Below are 16,945 nucleotides of genomic sequence, written 5' to 3' on the forward strand. Positions count from 1 at the left end.
AAGACACCATAACGAATATCATTATGCCTCAAAGTGATATTGACCAATCAGAGTGCAGAACTACTTACCCCATATGAGTCCGTATACTGCCAGTAAAAATCCAAGATAGTTGTGACTGACCTAATATGAGACCGTATACCATCAGTAACAGACATTTTGGATTTTCCAACACCCACCTCACATATTTGACATATACGAAAATTCTGGTACAGAAATTCGTTATTTGACACTGTTTCGTATTTTAATATCAATAATTTTGATATGCAAGGACGTTAATGGGTTTTTTGGATCACGTTTGTGACTTTAATATAGATTATATAAAATTAAAATTATCAACAAGGTTTGGCCTCTGAGGTTTGAAGAGTAGTCTCCCTTTGAGCCTTAGCATCTTTAAGTTTTCATATTGACATGACATGTGCAATATGGATACCAGATGGTGTAAACTTTTCAGCATAATAAATTCGTTATGGTGTCTTTAGTTGCTGTATATGGTGCATATTAGGTTAGCAGAAAAACATTGGGCAACTAAAGACACCATAACAAATAACATTATACTCTGATTTACTGAAGGACAAATACATGTATGAGTACTTGTTTCATGGACCGCCTCCGTGGTCTAGAGGTAGAGTGTCCGCCCGGAGAACGGAAGGTCCGTGGTTCAATCCCCAGCCGCATCATACCAAAAGACGTTTAAAGATGGTACTTGTTGTTACCCTGTCTGGCGCTTGGCATGAAGGGGCTAATACAAGGACTGGTTGGCTCGGAGTCAGTATACTTTGTCCGAGTGGGGTATCCATGTTAAACTGCACATGGTATCTCAGTGGGCTAGCACTATAAATCGGCATCAGTCAGGTCTAGTTCAAGCAGTCCCCCCCCCCCCCCCCACACACACACACATGCGTGGAAGTCGCTTTTTAAGTGCAATAATCGATGTGACGTTAAACCTCACCTCACCTCACCTCACCTTGTTTCATGGATTGTCTTTATCAATACACCTAAAGGCAGCAATATGTTTAAATATGATGTCAGTGTTAATTTGAGGTACATTTCCAAATGAAAGCAAAAGTACGTAAGATGATAAAATATTCACGATATGTAGCCCATGAAGATCCGGGGTAGAATAGATCTTCTGCAACCCATGCCTGCCGTAAAAAGCGACTAAGCTTGTCCTAAGAGGCGACTAAAGGGATCGTGTGATCAGGCTTGCTGACTTGGTTGATGCATGTCATCGATCCCAATTGCGTGGATCAATGCTCATGATGTCAATCACTGGATTGTCTGGTCCAGACTCGATAATTTACACACCGCCGTCATATTGCTAAAATATTGCTGAGTGCGGCGTTGAACAACAAACAAACAAACAATTATTCATGATATGTTTTGGTTTTGTTGCAATGGTTCTTTGTAAAACAAGATACTAAATATTTTCCTCCTATGAGGGTATTATAAAAGCTGGGTATAAATCATCATCTAATGTGCCTTTGATGAAAATATCTTTCCTTTCAGATTGCAAGTTCAACTGTCATCGGAAGTGTGCTCCATTGGTGCCGAATGACTGTGCTGGTGAGCTGCCATACAGGATAGCTATGGGTAAGTATTACATGGAGCACAGACGATACTGTGTCTACACAATGCTTTATCAATGCTACCCTAAGGAAACATGTTCCATGTTACTGTGAATACTGTGGTATACCATGATTTATAAACCTACTGGCTGTTTGTGTAACTCGATATGGAGTTTTTGAAATTGTGGAGGTATTACAACGATTGTAACACCTCGCAGGAGGGCTTACAATCATTGTAAACCCTTGATAGAACCAAAAATACGAACAGCCTACGAGATGCACGTGCAGATTTTGTGCCATTGCAAGACGCACGTGCAGATTTTGCACCGTTGCGAAACCCACGTGCTGAGGTCACCGGTTTTATTGAACCGAGTTTACGACTGCAGGCGATATTTAATCTCCAATACAGGTTATACATTTGAGAGTTTTTATTACAGTTATTTAATTAAAAACATTGTCTATGCGATGAGTCGGTTTATAGGTTGGACAAACCATGTCTCCTCGAGATTACTAGAGACTGTAAACTCTCATGTGAGGGTTTACAATCTGTAGTCATCCCTCGGAGACATGGTTTGTCCTACACAAATCAACAGTACTTTGCAATGTATACACACTGCCATATGAACACAGTCATTGGGAAAACGTTATACCTTATCTATAAACAATGCCTTATCCTTTGTCAACACTATAATCAGAAAACATTTTGTAGCTCATTTGACATTGTCAATCTGAGCTTATGTACAGCTAATTTGTTTGTCATCCATTAGCACAGAACTTGATCAACATTTCCCATGATCCACTGAGATTATCAAATCGAGTGAACATTTTAGATGTATATCTTTCATGAGATACGCTTACAATGAAGTAAGGTTTTCATATTTTAGTTGTTGATAAAGTCGTGTCTATTCAATAGACAATTTTGGCGCTGTATGACATTGTCAGGAAGTCTTTGCAATAAGAGTACACTACAAGGATTTTTCTGGAAGACGTCATAAATTTATTGCAAGTGAATCCATAGCAATTTTTGTTGCATTCTTATTCCCAAAACCTAAAAAACAATTGGCCACATTGTTTCTTGATAATACAGTGGGTGGGGCTTGTGTTGCATTAATGCGCTGATTGATGTCACTGATTTTGTTTCGTTGTCCACAAAATGATTTGCTGACTAATTTATTAATATCTGGAATTATACAGTGTACGAGCTTTTTCCGTTTATTCCTCCATAAAAAAAAAAAAAAAAATTGATGTCACTTCTTAAATGTTACGACAATGTCACCATGCTTCAGTACATTTGATTGCTGCGCTGCTAGAATACCATCAACAACCTCACCATTCATGGATAAACTGAATGGTTGGGAAAGAAGGAAGTGATTTCAATTATGCCTTTCTCGTTTTGGCCAAACCCATCCGCTTCATCTTACATAAACATACCTGTGAGAGATGTGAGATGGTGAGAGTTATGTCCCTTGTGCAAAGCAAGCCGTACAGATTTCAGTGGAAAGGAATCCAAGTCAAATGGGAAGACTAAATACATGTGTGTCGGGGACAGTGAAGGCTGGAATGTTAACTTTAATACTTACATGTAAATAGGTAAATTTGAAAAATATATCCAAATGGGAACACACACACACACACACACACACACACACACACACACCACACCACACCACACCACACCACACCACACACACACACACACACACACACACACACCACACCACACCACACCACACCACACCACACCACACCACAACACACACACACACACACACACACCACACCACACCACACCACACCACACCACACCACACCACACACCACCACACACCACACCACACCACACCACACCACACCACACACTAGATTCTAGATTCAGTTTCTACCAGAAACTATTGACTATGTGTGCTGAACAGGAATATCACAATGAACTGTAGTGTTAACGACCGCGAGGCTCTGTTTAACCAGGGCGACCAGCCTTGTCAGTTTCATGACTAATAATAACTAACATATCACATTTAAATGACTGTTATGGATATCCATAGTCATTATCACCCTGGCTAGGCCCTATCTCATTGTATTTCAAGCCAATGCGTTTATGAACAATGTGTGTAATATGTACTTATATTTTCATATAGTAATGTTTTTGGTATCTATGCTAGCAAGCTTTCTCTTCTTTTCCTTTGAAGCGATATAAAAAGTCTTCTTTTTGACATATATATTTGTACAGTGTTAACTGATCATTTTCTGTTCAACACAATCATATCTATTCAATGTTCTAGACAATCATACCCGATTCCCTCAGTGACAACTGTTAATGGATAATTACATTTATTTTGTTTATGATGTGTGCACTATTTGGGTTGTAAAATCATTCCCTTTCAAGGACAAGAAAAAGTGAGGCATTCATAGGAGATTGACAAGTTTTAATTAGTGATTGCAGTGTACTCGACCCAGGAAGTGACAAGTAATACAGATTGTGTATATTACGTTTTGTTATGATAGATGAACAGTTTGGTCAGACTGTGATTGTATATTTACAGCTCATCTCAAGACTGGCCAGAGAGGCACCAAACTCCTGGTGGTTATAAAAAGTGAAAAACACATGATCAGTCAAACAATACCAAAAATGTTGCTCATTGTTGCCATGGCGATATTAAAACCTGTTTTACAATATTTTTGTTGACCACGTTTGAAAAGATATGTTTGTCATTAACACTTTCTCAAACCAAAAATAAGAACTATGAATAGATATTTAAAAAATTGATCTGTTGGTCAGACTGGGTGACTTGAGTATGTGTCATCATCCCCGAAGGTGGGACTGTTGTTCTCAATATCAATCACTGGATTGTGTGGTCCAGATTTGATTATTTATAGGCTGCCATCATACAGCTGGAATACTGTTGAGTGTGGCGTTAAACAACATACCAAATACCTTTCATTGACAGACATATTTAGATACGAGCTATTCTACATTGTTTAAAGATGTGTTTTATCAAAAGCTAAAAAAAGGCAGTTTTTTCTGAAATCACATGCAAATGATGGAGGAAGATGTTATGGGTGTTGAAAACAGTGACCGTCAAAACAATTACTTACCTTTTTCACTGATTGTAGTAAAGCTTATTAAGGAAAAGGATTTTGTAACCAACTGTAAAACTAAAAGTTGATAATTATACTCTTCTGATAAAGTGAGTGAGTGAGTTGGGTTTAACGCCGCTTTTAACAGTATAACAGTTATATCGCGGTGTGTCAGCTTAAAGTGGGAGGAAAGCTCGAAGTGATGCAGGTCTCAGACGTTAAACACCTACCCACGAGCACGGGTATGGTGCTGACAAACCTAGAAACATAATCTCTTCTGATAAAAGTGATGACATCTTGTTTATAACTGTTAAGAACATGCAGATGTCAGTCAATATTTCCATCTCATGGTGCCGAGTTCTCTCTCCCTCATGTATTAAGATGAAGGACTTATTAACCTGAGGGAAGGAAGTTTTCAACAAATTCTTGCAACATAAGAATCTCAGCAGCAACATAAACAAAAACATGATTAATGCAGTACATAATAGATATATATATCACACAGTATTGATAGCATTTTATACAATAGACACCCTGACTTGATGTGCAGAATAGCCCCTAAATGTATGGTTGTAAGACATTTGAAGGTCATTAGTTAAGGAAGTTTTCTACATGTTGCAGCTGTCACAAATGAAGATATACACACATATATTCCTACTTTTGGATTTGAAGCACAATAAAACCTTGCAAACCTTATCAGTATTTGCTGGGGTTTTGCATACATTCTGGTGACGATGACTTTCAGAGAAGTCAATTCAACGGAAGGGCAAGTGCAACACTTCATTATCATTAAGTATGTGCAATCATGAATTAAAAATTTACATGGGTCATAAGCTGTTTGTTTGCTTATTATTTTGTGTGTGATATTTTTATGATGATTTTCAAGAGATACAATTACGTGACTCCTAATTGGTAGAATAGCTTAAACTTTCCGTGATGTTGAAAAGTTTTTGTTAGTGATTGGAATCGTACAACAGACAGCTGTCAACAAAGATTTCTTATGACAATGTTGCTATAGGAGGAAACTATGTATTTGAAAACAATGCTTTGTGGCTCTGGTAGGAAGCATAATATTGATGCCATTCACAAAACAATTATTACCAAAAGATCAGAGATCAGAAGATGACGGGGACACATGTGGCCCAGTCGTCTAAGGCACTGCGATTCGCTGTGCAGAGTTGCGTCCCTTGGGCACGCCAGAAACCTATAATTGTGGGTTTGAATCCCGGTTCGCCCCGATTATGTTTCTAGGTTTGTCAGCACCATACCCGTGCTCATGGGTTTCACCGAAGTGGTAAACTTCTGGGACCTGCATCACTTTGGGCTTGCCTCCCACATTAAGCTGACACGCCGCAATATAACTGGAATACTGTTAAAAGCGGCGTTAAACCCAACCCACTCACTCAGAAGATGACTGTGTCATTGAAGTGGGCAGTGAAGACGTAACGGCTAGTTTTGCATATCCCCCAGCCTTTGTCTTGTTTTAAGTAATATAGGTGAGCTTCTGTACCTTGTATTCCTATGCTTCCAAGTGTTTGTCTCAAGTAGACCCCTAAAACACAAAGAAGGACATTGCTATCAGAGACAGTGTTATTTGTTATTTCATGTGTTTTGTTTCTTTTATTTTTCGTTTGCACTTTTACTTTGGTAGCTGATAGATTTAAACAGTTTACATATTGATTTGCTTTTAAATATGTTCTATATTATTTGAGTAGCCTTTATTATTGTTGTCAAGTAATAAGCAGGTCTGAAGCTTTTGCATTGAACTTTACACATGTGATTGGTTTTGGAGTAAAAACATAACTTCAACATATTTTCACAATTTGTTTGTTTCTCTTTTTATCTTAATATCTTAAACAGAAATGGACTATGGTAAGCTGGACCATGCCCCCTTCTGTTTCTTGCCTATGACCTGCTTCATTCACACAAAATATGTAGTATTCAGGTAGTTCAAGGTTTCTTAGTGGGGTACTATTCCACAACATTATATTAATTTAAAAATAAATAAAAATGAGGTCAAATTTCAAACCCATGTTCTAGGCTTAAGTTAATCTGTACTATATTACTTGTGGGTGAGTTAACACTGCAAGTCCTTAGTAAGAAAGAATTGAATAACATACTTGAAAGTAACTGAAGCTGATATAGTACGTCCTTGGAATATGCTATCAGAAGAAGGAACTTATCGTTGATGGTTTGTAGTAAGACATCATTGCTTTGTCCAAAGAAAAGAATCTAATTTGGCCCATTGGGAATATTTTAAATATCAAGATTGGTAGGCTGCACAGCACAGGGTAAATGTTCTCTGAGTATTCATATATTACTGTCAGGATCAACATAGAAAACATTAACTTGGTCAAAGAACAGACATTAATGGAACCATATGGCCATGTATGGGACCTTTTTCCTACATTCAAATAAAGTGTGATGTAGATAGTTTTTTCTTGGGTTTATTATATGTATCAATTGAGAAAAATGAAGATAAATCATGTTTCACTGAAGCTGATGTATGATTTTTGTTTTCATGGATATTGTTTTATTTTATAACTGTTACTCATTTTAGTGTTCTATTCCTCAGGTGTCATATGTTTTGATATAAATTCTTGTTGATACTGTTGATTAAGACCTATTTGTTGAGAATGGACCCCTTTGAGAGTAATAAGATTAGAAACAGGCAGAATAATCATACACAGTCCAGTAAGTGTTTGGTCTATCCGGATACTTTGCAGATAAACTGAATGATCTTTGTCTTCTGTATGGAAATAGTGTAAGGCTTACACTGTAAGCACTCCTTAATATGTCAGCATGAAAGGTGAGCTTAGATAAAACGTCGCGTGCGTGCGTGCGTGCGTGCATGCGTATGTACGTGCGTGCGTGCCCCCCCCCTGCCTGTACTGGTTCGGACTAATGCCTATTTATAGTGCTAGCCCAATGAGATACCATGCCACTGTTTGACATGAATACCCCTCTCAGACACAGTATACTGACTTCAAGCCGACCAGTCCTAGTTTTTGCCTCTCAGGCAAGGCAACAAAAAGTACCATTTTTAACGTCTTTTGGTATGACAGGGCTGGGTTTCGAACCCCTGACCTTCTGCTTTCCGGGTAGACTCTCTATCACCTGACCACGTAAAGATATAGGTGTCAAGTGAATCCTATTTGCCATGACAATCAGGACCTGTGCTAGGGTGTGAGAATTGAAGTCACACACTGGATGCAAAATAATTGTTAAATTCATGTTCAAGAATGTTTTCTATATATGTTGTCTCATGTTATGGTATGCTACTGTGTGTCTGTATTTATCACTCAAATATAAACTCAAATCATATTAGATTATATAGTTTGACACATATTTTACATATGATTGCAATAACATTTGCATGAAAATCTGTCTGAAATTTACCAGATTTTTCAGATGGATATTTTTCTACCCTGATACAATTGATGACATTTTATCCCGAACAGTGTTTCTCTCAGCATCTTTATTTATAAATCAATTAACAAGAGGTCATATTTTCTGACTATGCTATTTCCATATATGCTGTAGGATGGAGTTTCAACTAGACTTGAGTAATAACAGGGTTCTGACAGTGGTTCTGACAGTGTTCTATTGGGGTTCTGACAGTGTTCTATTGGGGTTCTGACAGTGTTCTATTGGGGTTCTGACAGTGTTCTATTGGGGTTCTGACAGTGTTCTAACGGGATTCTGACAGTGTTCTAACAGGGTTCTAAAAGGGTTCTGACAGTGTTCTTATGGGGTTCTGACAGTGTTCAAATGGGATTCTGACAGTGTTCTAAAAGGGTTCTGACAGGATTCTGACAGTGTTCTAACAGGGTTCTGATAGTGTTCTAACAGGGTTCTGACAGTGTTCCAAGAGGGTTCTATCAGAGCTCCTTCAACAAAGCAACCCTAGTTCTATTCTCATGATTAATCCCACATAATACTGTAATACAGATTTAGGGCAGTACTAAGTTGCATTTGTGAAGGAATCCCTGTAATACACACATACCACACAGCTTTATCAGTGCTTGGAGTTACGGCTGGGGCTTAGTGATGGATGTAGAGAGGTATACCAATTAGAAGACAAGTATTTGCATGGAATCTTATATATTGTTTCACACAACATGTAGTCTGGCTCACAGACTGGTAGTTGCACTTGCAACAGTAGGTAGGGGTGGTTGGGTGGCCTGGTGGTCCGTGTGTTCACAAGTCCTTGGTTTCATTTTCCAGTGATATCGCTTCTGTGTCATCTCTTTGTACAACAGGATACTATGCAAACTGTGTACTGCAACAGAATTTTTGTTATAAAAAATGATTTAAAAAATAATAAATAATAGAATAAACTGAAATAATTTGTTTGTTTCCTGTGTACATGATGTAGGTACTTTTACAGTGTTCTGTGTTAATGTCTATCAAAATATTTTGTCTTTTAGATATTTTGTTTTAAGTCGATAAGTTTATCATCATTATTTCTGCTTGAATGTTCAAACATTGATTTTGTTTGTTGATTTAACTTCAGCTTGAGAGTTGTGATACATGTTATGTGATGCTTGCTTAAGATATCAAATGTTTTATGTGCATGGAAAATCAATAATTTATCAAAGTACCAAAAACGATGCTTTTGGGGCAGTAGTACAATAGTTGTATCACTGGTTGAGTTGAGTTTTGAGGTACAAGTTTGAACTTTTTGTGAGTGAAATCAGGTACCAGTTTGATCCTGTGTAGCAGAATTAAGATGGCCATTTGATCACTTTAAGGTATTTTATATTAAATACCAGTTTCATCACTTGGTAAAATGATAACGGTCTCAATGTAATTGTGGGTAAAATTATCAAGGTACGAATTTATCCCTGGGTAAGTGTAGGATTAATCACTGGATGTTCGGGTACGAGTCACGTTGAAAAAGGATTGAGAAACCTGTTTGATGTATGGGTAAACGTATTTGGGAACAGTTTGGTCACTGTATCAGTCAATGTAAAAGGATTGAGATACCTGATCACTGGGTAAGAGTATCTATATAGCAAGTTGAAACATTTCATGTATAACATTGACAAAATATGCAAACATTTACAGAAACTGAAAAATAATGTTATAACTATAGGCTTAGTGCATTGGATTACTAGCTTTAAGAAAAAAGATTAATTTAATAGCTAATGAACATGTTATAAAATCATGTGTCAGAGAATTTTCAAATTATGACTTCGTAATGCACATTCGTTAAAAATAAAATGAAACCTTGTTTACTTAAGAGTTAGGGACAATAAAAGAACAAAGAGGATATTTGCATTTTCTTGTCAGATAACATGCTAACCTCTGTTTATGACCTGGCAATCTTGATATTTGCATGAGTGGCAGCCATTAGTGAACCTTCAGGTCACTTGTTGCTCTGTGACGTTTCATCGCTGTACATGAGACATTGGGTTTATCAGAGCTCCAGGTAAGCTGTGTGTTTGCATTTTAAACAGCGCAAAATAAATTACCAGAACTAATTTTGATGATGATGATGTTGGAGATTTAACGAGCGCTTCCGGTGTCGCCGATTTCGCACTCGGAACCAAATTCATTTTTATTCAAAATCAAAGCATATGACACTGTGTGTAAATACCCAACAATTATGGAGATGAGCACAAATGCAGCTTTTTGTAACTTAGACTTGTATCACTGTAACACACACAGTACGTGACCTTGAGGCATCGCACGAGCAGGTGCTACTAAAAATCACATGATACAGCATTTCAAGCAGAATTATGCTTTAATAAGGTTCACTTATTGGTTTAAAAATAGTCTCATTCCAAGGAAGTAAAAGTATATCAAATACCCCCCCCCAAAATATCAATACCAAAAGTGAATGAGAACTTTTCTGTAAATACTCAATGGCTGAAAAAACTATTTGGAGCTCTGATTATTGGAGATATCAATGACATTTGGTGCTAGGCTCTGGATAAATGGCTTTCATAGCATGTTTGATTCAAGTCAACGTCCACTTTGTCCTGTATGTAGGTCAACTGAACATGTTATAATCACCATATTTCATACGACAGGAGTGGGCACTAGTAATAATGTGTGAGTCATCTTTTGCAGGGTTTCCTTGTATATGACAAGCAGGAACAGAGTAGTTGGATGAAACAGATGGCCGTGGCGGGGATAAGATAGCATTTGGGATTTTATGTTTGATGAGTACTCCCTTTGGGGATGGTGTGGATTGTTGCTCATGATATCAGTCAGTGGATTTATTGGTCAGACTTGATAATTTCCAGGCAGCCGTCATATAGCTTGAATATTATTGAGTGTAACATTGAACAACAAACATCCTCAATGAAACAGATGGTGGGTGCTTCAGGAGGCGCTGATGTAAGACGTTGATGTAAGACTTTGATGTAAGACGTTGATGGAACTCATGACACCTGTGAATGGAAATTGCACAACTGCTGATAGAACATGTTTGATCACAGGACTTTTTAACGAAATTAATGCATATTCATGTACCAGAACACCTTTTGAGTCCTAAGGGTGGTTTGGTCCATGAATATGCATGCCTTTGTTTGTGAAGCGTGGTTTAGTCCATGAATATGCCATCCACCCAAAATCCTGTAGTCTGATAGCCATTGTTTCTCTGCAGACACACAACAAATAGTCCGAATTGATGACTATGTTGAAACGTTTGGCAGTCCAGGTTGGTTGATCACCTGTAGTTAGATATGAAATAACATAGATGCTTTTAGTAGTCATGCTATTCAAATAATGTTCTCTATTAACACCTGTCTTAATCTGTTCTACACAGTATTGTTTCCTAACAGTAAAACAGTGATCCCTCGCTACATAACCCTACCTTCGGGGTCCATATAATTGATGAGCGTTATAGATGTACGCGGTTTAGCCAAAGTCAAGTCGTACAGGGTGGATGACCAACACTATGTGCTTGGTCTGCCTACCTAACACGATCAACGCTGCCTGTTTCAGGGTTTGAGAAAAGATTAATATATTTATCATATATTAATCTCAGAAAAAAACACGCAGTATCCCTTCAACGAATACAGGAACGAACAAACTTGGTCAATAAATATTGAAAAAAAATGAGATAAGAAATATCATTAGACATGATGGTTTATCATTTAAATTGTATTTCCTGTTCTGCTAGGCATTGTTTTATATGCAGAGATCATGATTACCGTGTGTATTGTCTCATAAACTAAACCAGAAACATCAATCAGCTGTACACATGTTTTATCCCAATCTACCAGTGATTCGGTTAAAAGTTACCCAATAATATAACTTTAAAGAATTTTAATGCAATGATCGGAAGAATTGTATCTTAAACTATTGTTTTATCAGGTGTTATATATTCCAATATCATGTTTTTTTACTTGCAGCTTTACTATATATATTAAAAATAATATCAACCATAACATAAGCACTTTAGTACACCTGACCACTATTTCCTATTATTTTTCACGAATGGAATGATTTGACCAGTCTCCATTGTGGCTCATGCGCTTGAAATAGCGAAAATTTTGTTGACATGTTACAGTCAAACTACAATAAATATGACTTTTAATGAGTCAAAGTATGGCATTTATGTATCCATTCTCTGTCAATTTCAAGGCATCAATAGCGGTAATCTGACCGTGGTTGATGTAAATAACGGTGAGTTTTGCAATCTACCAATCACTTCACACACGATTTCGCCAAAGTAATTGTTATCTATATTGAATGAAATTTTTAATAAATTTAATAAAAAATGTTTCAAACTTAAGTCCAGATACACTGAACAAGTGTAACAAAAGGATTAAATTGCAGACTTCAGTTCAGATTTGTTGTTGATATTTCTGGTGTTGCGTACTTGCAGTGATCAGCTGGTAATGTCTTTGTGATGGGAGAAAAACATCATGTCATTGCAAAACTTGTGTTTATTAAATATGTACATAAATTTGGGGAGCCATGCATTACCACATGCTGTAACCGAGTTAGTGCTATATTGATGGGCGCAATAGCGAGGGAGCACTGTACAAGTGAGTTTTGTGCTGCGTTGACTTATATGGAAAACCAGTCAACCAGCAAAATATCATGTATGTCACTTGGGCCAGCAGTTATTAGTTACTGATAATAATTACCAGTAGCCAAGTGATCTTAGGTGCTGCAACATGTTGGGTAGAGTTGTGCCCCTAATTAGCAGTGCAAGGATCATAGATTTGACCCCATTATATTCCTTGGTTTGGCAACACCATACCAGGGCTGTGGGTTTCATCAAGGTTACAAATGCCCATGGTCTGTATCCCCTGAGACCAGCATCCTATATGTATCTGACAAACTGTGATACGATCTGTATCCCCTGAGACCAGCATCCTATATGTATCTGACAAACTGTGATACGATCTGTATCCCCTGAGACCAGCATCCTATATGTATCTGACAAACTGTGATACGATCTGTATCCCCTGAGACCAGCATCCTATATGTATCTGACAAACTGTGATACGATCTGTATCCCCTGAGACCAGCATCCTATATGTATCTGACAAACTGTGATACGATCTGTATCCCCTGAGACCAGCATCCTATATGTATCTGACAAACTGTGATACGATCTGTATCCCCTGAGACCAGCATCCTATATGTATCTGACAAACTGTGATACGATCTGTATCCCCTGAGACCAGCATCCTATATGTATCTGACACACTGTGATATGATCTGTATCCCCTGAGACCAGCCTCCTATATGTATCTGACACACTGTGATATGACCTGTATCCCCAGAGACCAGCATCCTATATGTATCTGACAAACTGTGATACGATCTGTATCCCCTGAGACCAGCATCCTATATGTATCTGACAAACTGTGATACGATCTGTATCCCCTGAGACCAGCATCCTATATGTATCTGACACACTGTGATACGATCTGTATCCCCTGAGACCAGCATCCTATATGTATCTGACACACTGTGATACGATCTGTATCCCCTGAGACCAGCATCTTATATGTATCTGACACACTGTGATACGATCTGTATCCCCTGAGACCAGCATCCTATATGTATCTGACAAACTGTGATACGATCTGTATCCCCTGAGACCAGCATCCTATATGTATCTGACACACTGTGATATGATCTGTATCCCCTGAGACCAGCCTCCTATATGTATCTGACACACTGATATAACTGAAATCTGTTCAAAGTGATTGATGACATTAATCAAGTCAGCGAGCCTGACCATCCGATCTAGTTAGTCGCCTCTTATGACAGGCATAGTCACCTATTACGGCAGGCAGGAGTTGCTGAAGACCTATTCTACTCCAGATCTTCACAGGTCTCAAAAGTCGATGAAAACTCCATATGAGGTTTATTCCCACCTCAATGTATAACACTAAGAGAAGCAGACATTGGATAAGACTGACTAAAGATGTCGCAAGGATGACCGATGATGTTTCCTGAAAGCTGCAGCAAGGCCTGATGTCACATGCACCAGTGTACTGTTCCATCCGTGTTAATCAGTGGGAAAGTCAATACCTGCTACTTCAGTACTTATTTCATTGCAAGTAACAACAGAAATGATGGATGTCACCGTCAGTGCAACAGGCAGATGATTTGTTGTTTCATGTATATTACGTAGTATCTATCCCCATCAATGCCTCAACAAACTAGGGAAGTAATACATCCTGAAATTGTAGGCACCTTCATTCTCATCAAGTCTGAAAATCAATAAATCACTGTCCATTGTCGTCATTTTCAACTGTGTCTTAGAAGTGTGTCATCTTCAAATGACAAGCAAAAGTAGACGGACGCTAGTTGACATAATGTGTAGGTACCACTAACAGATAAAAAAAATTAAAGTATGACAAAATTAGTTTGTTATTTTGTGAAAAACAAGTGCTAATTTTGAAACACTGAGTAATATGTTCCTGAAAAAGAGCTTTGAATTTCACAGGGGGCCTTGAGGGTTTCTCTATATTCTTTAATTTCCTCCAATTCTACATATTTTCTTTTTTCCTGAGAATACATGGGTATGTGATATTCAAGCATAAGGAAGTCGATATCAGTGATTTTTTACCCTCGAGAAATTCGCATTTTCATGCTCTAAACTCAGGCCAATGTTAAGTTGCAACTTTAACACAGGCACTTTGAACCAAGTAACATTGACACAAGTTCTTGAGTAACTAATAAGTACGATCAGACAAGTCATCAAGGACTCAAATTCAGACTCATTCTATTCCTCTTTAAGTATCCTGTTTATATTTCTAATCTTTGAAACTTGTATAAAATATAAATAACTTCCAATATTTATATAACTATTTTCTGAATTTCTTATATTGTTCCCGTATTCCCAAATCTATTCACATGGAAAAAGTAAAAACGTTATGCACCACGCACTGTATGTCTCTATGTAACATACAATTTCTTGAAATCACATCCTGCATTGTTTTCTTTTACAAAGTAGCGAACTTATATTGAGCAACAGAACCAAACTCAATTATCTAATGTCCTGGCGGCCTATTCACAAAGCTGTCTTAGCTAGGACAAATCTCAGCGACTTTCGACAAAAGTTTCGACTGCCATAAGAGCTTTTCTTGAAGCTGCATAAACCTATCATGGCCGTGTCCCTGCTTCGACAGCTGTCCCAGCTAAGACAAGAAGCTCTCTTCTGGAGGTATTTCCAAAATTTAAGGATGTTTAGCATAGATGAAAATAAACAAGAGGGTTGTGTTTGACCTTTTACATGAATATGTTACATGTTTTGAACATAATTTGCGGGTAGCACAGACTATTTGCTTTTGTGGACCATAGTCGGTATTTCTCTGTCTCCCGTTTGATATTCTTACACCTGAGTTTTAGGGACAATTGATCATTAGTTGTTCTTAGGCATCAGCTCCTGTAACAGTAGTAGGGGATTACAAAAGTATGAACGGATTTCAGTTGTACCACGGTGTGTCAGCATGATGTGGGATGAGGGAGGGCAGGTGAACACAGGTGTGGTGCTGATTAATCAAGGATCATAATCAGGGTACCAGATTTCCTCTATTAGAGGCCGATAGTCCAGTCCATGCAGGTCTATAATTGGCGCCGTTTCAGGTGTTATTTTCAATGAATAGACGTCGGGTCTGTAATTGAGGCCAGGTCCATCATTTGATGAAACTAATGATCTCCATCACATGAACTTACAGCATGTAATAATTACTCCCTTTCCTGTTCCTGCACATGAACCCTTAGTATGATGGATTGTATAATTTAGGATTCAGAAAGGTAGTGAGTTGCCAATGTGTCAGCATTAAACAGAATACTGTATTTACTTGAGTATAGTGCACACTTTTTTCCCAAAAAGTGCTGCGTAGAAGGGGCTGCGCATTATTCACGCCATAATGAGTCTTGATGTTTTTCCCCCCAACAGAAAGACATTACCGTGAGCACGTAGCACTGGAAATACCATGTCAACAAATCCATACTGAAGTACAAATTTATCATGTAATTACACTGTCTGGTTATAAAAAATGTTCTTTGTATATCTGGACTTATGTTTGTAACTTATTTCATAAATTTCATTAAAAATTCCTTTTAATATTGTTTTAATTAATTTCGGCGAAATCGTGTGTGAAGCAATAGGAAGATCGCACAACTCTACGTTATTAACAGCAACCACGGTCAGATTACCGCTATTGATGCCTTGATATGAACCTTAATCGACAGAGAATGGATACATATATCATTAATGCCATGCTTTGACTTGTTAAAAGTCATATTTGTTATAGTTTGACGATTCTATGTCAACACGCAATCACATGCGTGGTAGCCTCGACTGTGACTGGTCAAACTGGTTCCATGTGAAAAATAATAACAGGCAATAGTGATCGGCTGCTTTGCTAAGGGTTATAATCATTTTGAATTTTGGAATTTTTTTCTGCGCATAATATTGGATTTTGTTTTTTCAAAGTTACTGAATCTGCTAGAGAGGGGTGCACATTATACTTGGGTGCGCACTATACTAAGGTGTATATGGTACACGCCAAACTATAATAGACACGGGGTCAACAGCTCATGCTGGGCATGAAATAGAGGAAATATGGTATATCCTGGCCATACTCAGGGAGGCAAAATGTAATGTCTTAGGACCCATGAAGATCCAGGGTGGAATAGGTCTTCAGAAACCCATGCTTGCCGTAAAAAGCGACTATACTTGTCGTAAGAGGCGACTAACGGGATTGGGTGGTCAGGCTCGCTGACTTGGTTGATGCATGTCAACCAATCCGAGTCATGATATCGATGCTCATGATATCAATCACTGGATTGTCAGGTCCGGACTCGATTATTTA

General features: G+C 37.9%; 1 protein-coding gene across 4 annotated transcripts in view; it reads left to right on the forward strand.

The window, feature by feature from the left end:
• LOC139441976 (serine/threonine-protein kinase D3-like) overlaps positions 1 to 16,945 on the forward strand; it is a 132,220-nt gene that overhangs the window by 84,083 nt on the left and 31,192 nt on the right. For 3 of the 4 annotated variants that reach the window (XM_071222721.1, XM_071222723.1, XM_071222722.1), the window contains 2 exons: positions 1,507 to 1,590; positions 11,257 to 11,310. In XM_071222721.1, the coding sequence (XP_071078822.1) occupies positions 1,507 to 1,590; positions 11,257 to 11,310 (138 nt within the window). The remainder of the gene's footprint in view (positions 1 to 1,506; positions 1,591 to 11,256; positions 11,311 to 16,945) is intronic. The other variant, XM_071222724.1, reaches the window with a different exon arrangement.

The sequence above is a fragment of the Haliotis cracherodii genome, unplaced genomic scaffold (genome assembly GCF_022045235.1).
Source record: "Haliotis cracherodii isolate W230 unplaced genomic scaffold, xgHalCrac1.p SCAF_5, whole genome shotgun sequence".
NCBI lineage: Eukaryota > Metazoa > Mollusca > Gastropoda > Lepetellida > Haliotidae > Haliotis > Haliotis cracherodii.